This window comes from Orycteropus afer, unplaced genomic scaffold, assembly GCF_000298275.1.
Source record: "Orycteropus afer afer isolate SDZICR_OR568_19922 unplaced genomic scaffold, OryAfe1.0 scaffold00144, whole genome shotgun sequence".
NCBI classification, from domain to species: Eukaryota; Metazoa; Chordata; class Mammalia; order Tubulidentata; family Orycteropodidae; genus Orycteropus; species Orycteropus afer.
In genome coordinates, this window is record NW_006921731.1 from 3,113,199 (window position 1) to 3,124,315 (window position 11,117).

Consider the following 11,117-nt stretch of genomic DNA (forward strand, 5'->3'; position numbering starts at 1 on the left):
CTTGGACTCTGTTCTATTCCCAGGGAGCTCCTCCTGTCCTTGGAGGGAGCTGATAACTTTGTGGTACAGTCAAGCCTCTATCCTTCAGATCCTGTAGAAGCCCAGCCCTGGGAAGGTCTGATTAAGATTGTTTAAGATTGCTCTTCGAGCTGAACTAACCAAACTGTCCCCAGGTTGAAATCCTATTGGCCTTGACGTTAACATGTAGACAATAATCATTTTGAAATTAGCGCCTCTATTGTCTGCAGATTGTAAGTAAAACGCAGAGTAAACTTCCTCCTGTAGCAGCTTGCTCAGGTGCCAAGCCTCTCTTCTTGCAGAATCTACGAGGTTTTACTGTACCCACTCCCTACACGGGCGTGTTGTTCGTGGCGTGGTGTTAGCTGACATTCCGAGACCTGCCAGGGTTGACTTCTGCCCTGCCCCTGCCCCCGGCTCCTTTGCAGAGTGCGGTTGCGGTCTGACGGAGCGGCCATCCCCAGGCGCCGAAGCGGGGGTGACACACACAGCCCGCCCCGCGGCCTGGGCCCCAGCATAGACACTCCGCCCCGGGCCGCCGCCTGCCCCAGCAGTCCCCACAAAGTCCCTCTCACCCGGGGGAGGATCGAGAGCCCGGAGAAGCGGCGGATGGCGACGTTCGGGAGCGCCGGCAGCATCAACTACTCCGACAAGAAGGCGCTCTCGGAGGGGCACTCGATGAGGTCAACGTGTGGCTCCACTAGGCACAGCAGCCTGGGGGACCACAAGTCCCTGGAGGCCGAGGCCCTGGCAGAAGTAAGGGCCAGCGAGATTCCCGAGGGGCTGTGGGTGGGTTCTGCAAAGTGGGAAGCCGGCTAGACCTTAGGCCAGGCTCATAGCTAAGCTAGAACCAAAGCTAGTGAGTGCGGTGGTTGCCCTCCCTACTGGGCCTCCCCGTGGGAGCAAAAGCTTTAGGGGCAGCCACTGCCTAATGTTTCCCCAAAAAACGGTGAAGAGCCCCGTCCTGAAACCTGGACAGGGGATTCCGGCCCTGAGGGGTGGTGTGGCAGGTCTCTCAAGAACAAGGGAGGATTGAGTTTTTAACTCTTTCATCTGTTCCTTTGTTCATTGTTTATTGGGAAATATTGGTTATATGTTGTGTGGCAATTGCCATGGAAGGCACTGAGAGTATAGTGGGACCTAAATTGGACTCAGGCCCTCCCACATTGAGAAGAGAGAGAAGGCAGTCAATAAGCATACACAGAGAGAAAGGTGAAATGGCAGTGTTCAGTGCCCTGAAGGAGTAGAAATTGGTGCTCTCAGAGTCTCCCGTGTGGAGATTGCAGCCAGACAGGGCTCCTCATCCTTGAGGAGGAGAACTGCAAGGGATGGGCAGGATTAAATAACTGAAGCTGGAAGGGAAGAATGTCCAGGTTCTTCCAAAATGCTTGGAGTTATTGTTGTTGTTTTCTATTTTGATGAGAAATCTGTGGTTTTCACACGTGCCAAACAAATGTAATTGTGACTTCCTTAGCAATTTGAGAAACTGTTTCATGCAAATACAAGTGTCCATTTTTTTCCTCTGAAATTTGGAGTGGGGCTTGTTATGTACCCCCACCTCAATGTAATTTCCCACTTAAGTAAGAGAGACAACCAGATCCCTTCTGGACTGTGAAAAAATTGTTGTGGATAGTGACATCTGAATGTTCAAAAAGAGGAAGGGAAAAGGTTATGAGGTGGGCTGTGTTCCAGAGGAGGTCAGAAATGGTTTCAAAGAAATACTCAATACAGAAAACAACTCCCCCGGCAACAAAACTCCTCTTCAGACCCTTAGGGTCTAGGTTGGTGCCATCTCCTTGTGCCCACCCCTGAGGGATTCCTGAAGATGGGGCATTGGCATGAGGCCAGCAGAGGAGGCAAGCCACCTAGTGGTTCCTTCATTCTGAAAGGCCATCCTCTCAGAAAACCTCTCCCTAGCATCCACTGTGGTCTGGAAGTGCTACTGAAGGTCATGGGGGGTTACTGCCTGAGGCTTGGCCCGCAGTCCTTTACATAAGAAATCACCACACAGTCTAAGGCAGTGTTTCCAAAGAAGGTCCTGTAGCAGTCTATGGGATGTTAATGGGAGAAGGGGGTTGTTTTATGGTCCACAAAGTTTGGGGAGTGCTGGTTTGACAAAGTTGAATGCCTTTTCAGTAGGGCCTTTGAGTACCTTTGACTATGTTGATGTGAGTTGTGGATCTCTAAGAGAGGAAGTGGCACAATCCATCTCCCAGACTTTTTTGACCTTTATTCACCAAGCATGTAGCAAAATCAGCCCAGAGACTACACTTTTAGAGGACTGTGTCTGCTTTTCAGGTTGCAAAGATATTTACATTCTGACTTGATAGCTGCCCCTTAGAGTTCCTTTCACAGAGAGAGAATTGGAAAACACAGTAAACAGTGTTCAAATAACCAAAAGAGGGCACTGAACAGCCTCCAGCCTGCTCAGTCTCTAGCTTCCTCAACTTCCATTAGGATGAGCTCTGGACTGTGCAGCTACAAAGGGGAGCTGGGACCCTGGGGATCTCATGTAGTAGATTTCCCCCAATTCTCTGGTCCCAATATGTCCATGAGGATTTAGATTAAAGAGGTTGTTTGGGGACCTTGCAACACTGCCAACAAAAGTAGGGCTGCTGAATGTGATGTTCTCATTTGGGAAGAGGTGGAGAGTGGTCACATCCCCACCAACCCCTTGCTCCACCGTGCCTCTCTGCATCTCCACGCTGGACTAACGCCAAGCACCGCCTAAACAACTCAGCTGATCTCTCTCTGAGCTTTCTCTTCTTCTGGCCTCACACTCTGCCAGGGTAGAGTGGTGGTGGTGGTGGTGGAGGGGGGATAATTACGTTTTACTAAGGTTTTGCCTTTCAGCTCATGCTGGCCTAGAGCAAACAGACAGTAGTGATGTCAATAAACCAACGAACAAACAAACCAGCTGCTGTCGAGTTGATTCTGACACATGACAACTCCATGTGTGCAGAGTGGAACTCCCTAGGAAGCAGATTGCCAGGCTTGCTTTCTGAGACATCTCTGGATGGGTTTGAACCACCATACTTTCAGTTAGTACTCAAATGCTTAACTGTTTGTGCCACCCAGGGACTGCTAGTGATATCAATGTTGTTGTTGTTGTGTGCCATTGATAAGGGTCTTAATTTACACAGAGTGAATGATGATGGCAACGGATTAGTGATGACTGTGCCAAACAGGCTTGATCACTCTGGGGTGGGGTGTGGACAGCATCCTCACCAGAAATGGGGAGAGGACTTCATCTCTCCTTTCACACATAAGTCCCCCCACATCTACTCTTTTGGATTAAGGTATAAAAGTCCCCATCTTGCCAGTGTCATGGGGCAATGGGGTAAATGTTTTTGGGAAGCATAAAAGCTATTAATTGGCTGTTAATCAGCGCATCAGTTGTCCCTTAACAAATCCAAAAGGGCAGACTGGGACAATGAAGTGAGGAAGAACAAGAGACCCGGATCAAAGTCAGACTGGAATAGTCCTGGGTGCCCTGGGAAGGCAGGAGGCCACCACAGACAGACAGGGAAGGACTTGGTACAGAAAGGGGGCTGGCAGAGTGTCTCCAGAATCTAACCATGTCAGTCTCACTACATTTTTTTTTCAGGATTTGCCTCAGGGAGGAAAAGCAGTATCTTGAGAATAACCACCCCTAGTGGAGGATGGCTTTCAGCAGTGGTCTTAAGTGATGTTTCTCATCGAACCTCAATGGCCTAGCAGTTGGGCTCTGGCCCAGCTCAGCCTAAGTGGTTCCTCTTCATCTGTGTGACGTAGAGGCATTCCTGTACAATTCTAGGTGAACCATGAGCTCTGGCTAGAAGGAGCTGGAAAACCACTGTCTGAAGCCTTACAAAGCTTCATTCACTCACAGCATCTTCACAGTCAACTTGTGAGCTTTCACAGATGAACAATGTGAGGTTCAGAACAACTAAGACTTGCCCAAGATCACAGAGCCAGCAAGCGGAGAGGGGTCTGATCACTCAAAATTCCGGGGTCCTTTGTCATATCCAGAGTCCCTGGGTGGTACAAACAGTTAACATGCTCAGCTGCTGACTGAAAGGTTGGGGGTTCAAATCCACCCAGAAATGCCTCTAAAGTGAGGCCTGCAGGTCTACTTCTGGAAAATCTGCCTTTGAAAACCCTGTGGAGCATAGTTCTATTCTGGCACACATGGGGTGACCCTGAATGTGATTCAACTTCATGGCAACTGGTTTTATACTTGCCTAATAAAATACAAGTTTATTCTAAATGAGGATTCTGAGGCTCAGAGAAGTGAAGTAACTTGGTTAAGGTCACATCACAAGGAAGCAACAGAGTTGGGATTTGAACCCAGGTCTGGCTGCCTTTAGAGCCTGCCCTCTTTTGCAGTTGTCTAAGCTGCCCTTTATAAGCGTCCTTTCTGTGCAGGACATTGTGCAGGGGTTGCCCACATTAATTCACCTATTTGATCCTGTGACGATCTGGGGGTTTAATTTCCATCCCAGCCATGAGACACCAGTTCCATCCCAAGAAGGCCACAAGCTGACTAGCCCTCAGGCCTCTGGCCTCTGTGCTGACCAGAGCTCTCTGTGTCCCCAGGACATCGAGAAGACCATGAGCACAGCTCTTCACGAGTTGCGGGAACTCGAGAGGCAGAATACAGCCAAGCAGGCGCCAGATGTGGTGCTGGACACCCTGGAGCCTCTGAAGAACCCACCAGGCCCCATCAGTTCAGAGCCTGCCAGCCCCCTGCACACCATTGTAATTCGAGACCCCGATGCTGCCATGCGCCGCAGCAGCAGCTCCTCCACCGAGATGATGACCACCTTCAAGCCAGCCCTGTCCGCCCGCCTGGCTGGCGCCCAGCTACGTCCGCCCCCCATGCGGCCTGTGCGGCCTGCGGTCCAACATCGGTCCAGCAGCAGCAGTAGCTCAGGCATGGGCAGCCCAGCCGTGACTCCCACAGAGAAGATGTTCCCCAACAGCTCATCGGACAAATCAGGCACCATGTGACCTGCAGGAGGAGATGCCACCACGGTGGCCCACTGTGGTGCACCATGGCCCAGGGTGGCCTCTGGTGGCCTCCTCTTCCTCCACAGTGGTCCTGCCTTCCGGGAAAGACCAGAAGGCCAGCCTGGAAGGCTGTGTCTGTGCAGAGCTGAGGCTGAAGGCATTTGCCACAGCTCATGTTCAGCCACGTGAATCCAACAGACCTCTCATGTGTAAACAGATACCCTGAGGAGTACAGGAGTAAGAACAGCCCCAACTAGAGCATTTCCTAAGATTGTGGCAAAATGTTAAATGGCTTCTCCCACATATCGTCACTGGAAAATTATTCTCTCTACGTACATATATATGCATATATATATGTATATGCGTGTATATATATATATACACATATATATGTATGTATGTGTCTGTAGGTATGTGTGTGTATATATATATATTTATGCATCTATATACATATACTAGATCTGGACACACACATACTAAATGTATATAGTATCTCTTTTTTCTTTTTATGAAACTTAGATTTACCTCAGACCCATGCCACCAAACATCTCCCACTGAGTGATTTGGTGGGATTTGCAGGGACTTTTCTGGGAGAATTTAGAGGCCCACAGTAACTGCGAATGAAGCAATACACCACTAGCCTGCAGAAACAAAAACACTCTCCCACTGTTTTCAGAAGTCGTGGCCTTCCAAAACAGTCTACCCCATAAAGGAAGGGTGGGGCAGGCAGTACCCCAAGCAGGCTGCTCCTAGAGGTGGGGAATCCTATACAGAAAACCCCCTTCCACCCCAGAGACCCTGCCCTTCCACCCGGAGGCCAAAGGCCAACTGTACCCCTAAAAGCACGGGAGGAAGTTGGCGAGAAGAATCCCAGACCACGGACCCCTTGTGTTTGTACGTAGAAAAAGGGGGTAATGAGAACCTAAGCCCCGTCATAGCACAGGATTATGTGTGGTTGGGACAAAGGGAAAAAAAAATATACAGTGGTGTGGAAAACTTCAAATCCTAGAAATGCTGTAGGAATAAATCTGTGGTAACTGTAGGGGTTTAACTTATACCATTTTCAAAATATTTAATTTTTTCTCTTCCTCTTTCTACTAATTATACTGTGTCAGATTTGGAACTTACAGGCAAGGAGGCTTTGAATCCATCATCTGATTTCATGTCAGGCCAGGACGACTTTGGCTGGTGCCCTGCTGCATGAAGTGCATGAGCCCAAGGCGCCCGGCTAGACCAGGGCCAAGGAGGGGTGAGCCTTCACACTTTCTGCACTAGAGACCACCACCACGGTTGAGTTTATGCAAGTGAAATACCTCCCCTCTCTCCTTCCCCTTCCCCTCCTCCAACTCCTCTGGAACATTTAATGTAGATGAACATGGTGAAGAGAAGGGGTGGGTGATCTTCCAGAAGAAAGGGCAAGGCTTCTGCCTCCTGTCTAGGAAAGGGCCTTCTGGGCCACTCTCATCTGATTCCATTTTACTTCCTCGTTTGATCTCTCGGCTTTTCATTTCTAGAGATGGGTTGTTTCTGGATGATGAAACACAGGTGAATCTTGTCCTAGTGGGACACTTTGACTTGCCCTTCATGCCAAGCCAAGGGTCTCCTCCCCACTGTGCTCATGCCTCATCTCCTTTTTCTCTCTTTAAGACTTCTGAGTATATCTCCATGGCTGTGGTTTGGAGTCAAAATCTTGTGTTAGAGTCCCAGCCTTGCCACTCAGGAGCTGTGTGACATTGGGCATGACACTCCACCTCACTGGGCCTCAGTTTCCTGTTCCTGTGAGGATAATAAAGAGAAAATGAAGGCATAAAGAGAATGAGCTTTTTCCATTAGAAAGCATGGTGCAAACACCATTGCTTTGGCTATTATTATTACCAAGCTTAGTCTCTTAGCTAAAAAACTATCCGGACATTTCCTTTTGAAACTTCCTGAAGACACGTGAGAAGTCATCAGTGGAATTTTCCTACCAGCTTAGTAAGAGCCCTGAAGCAGGGCTCTGCAGATACAGTGTCCCTGCTGAAGCCTGAAACCCCATCATTAGCATTGCAACCCATTGGATTTAGTTTTGTCCTCGCCTCTGGTCCTCTTTAAAAAGGAAAATATACCCCACAGGGAGGGACCTATAAGATGCTGACACCTGGGCGTGTAGGAGTTGGAAGTCATTCTTTCAAGTCTGGAAGGGCCAGCACTGAGGCTTAACAGTGGAGGGAAGAATTGAGAAAGGGCACAAAGAGAGAATGGCAGGGAGAGTTGGATGACAAACTTGACCTTCCTCATTTCACTTGGAACCACCCCTTATCTTATAGCTCCCAGATATGAAAAGACCTTCAGAATCAATTAAGAGCCCTTTGAGCATAAAGATATTATCCTATATATATCTTAAGAAAGTTAGGCTTTGGGATGTGTAGTGACTTGTCCAAGATAGCTGAGGGTGGGCTGTCAGACTAGAAATTTAATTGCAAGGATGCTGTGCTGTCCACCCAGAATATAAGACTTCTCATTTCTATTCCAGAGATAGTGACCTTCAGTCTAGTAGTCTCCCACATCCTGTAACATTTTCTGCCATGACTACCAGATGAAAAGTGAAAATTGGAGTTGACGAATCTGTTGTCTGATACATCTAACACCAGTCTCCTTCTGGGCTAATTTTATTTTCTCTTACTAGACATGGACCTGCCTTCCACCAACTCACATGACAGCAGAGCCTTAACTGTTTTCTTAAGCACCCACTTTTCCATTGGGAAACAGTTGATGGTTTCACATTTAGGAGCTGGCGGATGTGTTCCCACTCATCCAGTCACAGCTCTGAGCCCTGATGCAAAGAACCAAATGGAACACGAGTCCCCACCCCCCATCTCCTCACCCAGCACTATGCATGTCTCCGTGTCACCCTCCACATGTGTCCATCTCCATCAGCGTGCCGGGGACATTGGCATCTCCTCCTGACTCCTGCCTGTGTTAGTCCACTATATATTGCTGTATTTGCTTAAATGCTGGAAAGTAACTGTTAAAATGTGAAACTGTAATTTTTTTAAAGGCTACAAGTAAATTATAGCCAATGCCACTCACCAAATCTTTGCACCTAGTAGATAGATCAATGTAAAAACCAATACCAGAAACCTAACTGTACAGTGAGTGTGGGGGAAATGTAGTAACCTAGTTAGTAGTCCTCAATATAACCAATTGTACAAGGGGAAGTGGTGTTTACCTACTTGTCCATTGCCATCACTGAAAGCTGAACTGATTGATAACTTGCTTCACAGAGTGATTTCTTTCCTTAACCTTTGACTTGCCTCAAGGTCAAGGCTTTTGTTTCTATGTGTAACCGATGTTCAGTCTATTCTAGGAATGAACCAGCAAGATGTTCATTTAAAACTGACCAAAGACAATTAATTCCTGGTCCAGTTTTGGGCCTCATGGCCCAGCTGCCGCTGAAGACCACCAGCGGCCAACCTCTCTGGGGTAAAATTGAGAACAAGCCGTGCTTCCTACCCCGTTGTCCCTCCCCCTTTACTCCCCTTTCCTCTTAAAGAGCTGCTCTGAACTGTGGGATTCTGTGAAAAATTCTTGCCTTTCCTTGTTTTCAGTGCTAACGATTTCTCACCTTGAAGCGCCTTTAGAACCCTGGACAGAGCACACATTTGGAGGGAATTGTGGGCTTGGGAATTAGACTTGGGAGTCTTTTCTCTGAAGTCACCAGGCCAGAGGTCAGAAGACAAATGGATTCCCAAGGGATGAAAGGTTCCTATTCACTGAAGAAATCAGAGTGGGAAGAGACACAGGGAAATCTAGCCATCGTTTGGCTACCGGCTGGAACCAGCAGTTCAGAGATCTGCCTTATAAACATTTAAGAACTGGTTTGCGGTACACAAAGGGTAACCAGCGTCGGGGAAGGGCCTTTACATGAGGCTTTCTTCTCTGTTGGAGTCCCTTGGAGTGCCTTGTTGGGTATATTTCTCTCTCATTCAGGAGGCATGAATGCGAAGGCCTGCCTGTGACCTGGTCGTGTTCTGGCACTCAGCGTACATACACAGCTGATGGAGAACCAACCACGAGGACTAATGCAATGGTTTTTCCTCTCAGTCTTTCTAGTCCTAACTTCTCACACATCCAGATGGTTCCACGCTAGGGTAAATGGTCCGGCATGGCTGGCTCACAACCATCGTGCAGGGCTCTGTTGGACTTGGAGGGGACGAGGAGGGAAAGGCAGAAAAGGGTGAGCCGAGGTGTTGCTTAGCTGATTTCTGCTATGCAGAGCTAATGCTGACGTTTCACGTCAACTTCCCCGGTTCTCTGGGGTCTCCTCTCTTCTGAGCAGCGATGTAGAGAATTCCCCACATACCTAACGCTGCACAGGGAGCTGTGAGAAGGGACTTTGCTGTCAGGTCTGAGTCCTCTCTGGGGTTGATCTGCCAGTGTCCCACCATCCCATCCTCGGGGACTGGCCAAGTGGCTGTCGCTGCCCCTCACTGACCCCTCCTTTCTGTGTGACCTGCCCCAGGCAAATCACAAAGCTTCTGTTCCTTGAACCAGAACAACTGGAGTGCACTTTTCCTTCCTTTGCTGGAAGTAGACCCTGGCTAGAGTTCCTGTTCCAGCTCTTGTGCCCAGCAGTATGACTGTTTACTTGGTTTGGCAATAGGTTTGATTCTGATTGCTTCAGAGTGGCTGGTCTATTTCGTTCTGTTTGGTTTCTTTCCTCCCTAAATTGTGTCAGGAAAAACAAATTGAAACCACCCTAGGAAATTGCTGGTTGCCTGTCCCACGTGATGACAAGTGTTGCCCTCTCCTGGATATTGTTTCTCTACCTTACGACCAAATGCCTGTCCCATAGACTGTCTGACTGGATCCTCTGTCGCGTGTTCTGATGGTGCCTGCTGGAGCTATCCTGTGAAATAAAACAGCTTAACTTTTCTCAAATGTGCTCTGGTGGCTTTTTGAAGGGACGAGTGACATAAGGGTGGAAGGAACTGAGGGGTGTTCTCACCTTCCCACCCATTCTGTCTGTGTGCTTTCCCCATCCTCTGCCCCTGTAATGCCCTTTAGCTCAGATCCAACAAGGTGAAGGCCTGGATTATGAAAGGGACTGACTGCTTCAACCATAGACTTAATGGAAGACGGTGACTGCTAGGAAAGCAGAAACTGGAAATGGCAAAGCCATGGCAAATGGGAACAAGGGCTGTTGTCTTTGGAAAGGGTCTTCTAAAGTTTACAAATCACCAGGTGCCACAGGGTACTGACTTCCAACGTGAAGGCATGCACAGCATTTCCATATTCATTATCCACATACACACCAGATAGCCTCCTGGACTTTTTTTTTTTTTTTTTGCCTATTTATGTGCCTATATGAACTGTTTACTGATTACTTATTGCTGTCCCAGGCACTAAATTAAGCCCTGTACATGCATTTTCTCATCTAATTCTCAAAACAGTCATTGGAGGTAAGTATTATTATAGGCGTTGGTGGTTCAGTGGTAGAATCCTCACCTCTCAGGTTGGAGACCGGGGTTTGAATCCTGGTCAATGCATCTCATGCACAGTCACCACCCGTCTGTCAGTGGAGGCCTGCATGTTGCTATGATGCTGAGCATGTTTCAGCAGAGCTTCCAGACTAAGATGGCCTAGAAAGAAAGGCCTGGTGATCTACTTCTGAAAATCAGCCAATGAAAACCCTGTGGATCATGACAGCCTGACCCCCAACCCATCATGTGGACGATGCAGGACTGAGCAGCATTTCATTTCCTTGTGCGTGGGGTCATCTTGAGTTGGGGGCTCTTTCAACAGCACCTAACCATCATTATACCCTGTTCTGCAGGTTAGGAGACTAAGGCTCTGTGAGGGCAAGCCCAAGATTAGGCTTGGAAGTGGAGGAGGCAGAATTTGTACCCAGTCTGTCTGACTCCAATGCCATACCCTTTACAATCTCTCCTTGTACATGAGCATGACACTCAGGTTGGGTTCAGGATCTTGTTTTAAAAGTAAACTGCTGGGTTGGCAGAAAATGGGCCTCTCGAAGAGTATGAAGGGATGGACACTGGGAGGAGGTAACTATGGGGAGGAAGTGGGAGGGGAGCTGCTGCATTGTAAATTTTGGTCAATGACATGAG

General features: G+C 48.4%; 1 protein-coding gene across 1 annotated transcript in view; it reads left to right on the forward strand.

Annotated features, from left to right (window-relative positions):
• The window catches only part of SRGAP3 (SLIT-ROBO Rho GTPase activating protein 3), a 432,226-nt gene extending 427,216 nt beyond the window's left edge, over nt 1–5,010 (forward strand). The window contains exons 21-22 of the mRNA XM_007945843.1: nt 447–774; nt 4,597–5,010. Coding sequence (XP_007944034.1) covers nt 447–774; nt 4,597–5,010 — 742 coding nt within the window. The remainder of the gene's footprint in view (nt 1–446; nt 775–4,596) is intronic.
• The last annotated feature ends 6,107 nt before the right edge of the window (nt 5,011–11,117 follow it).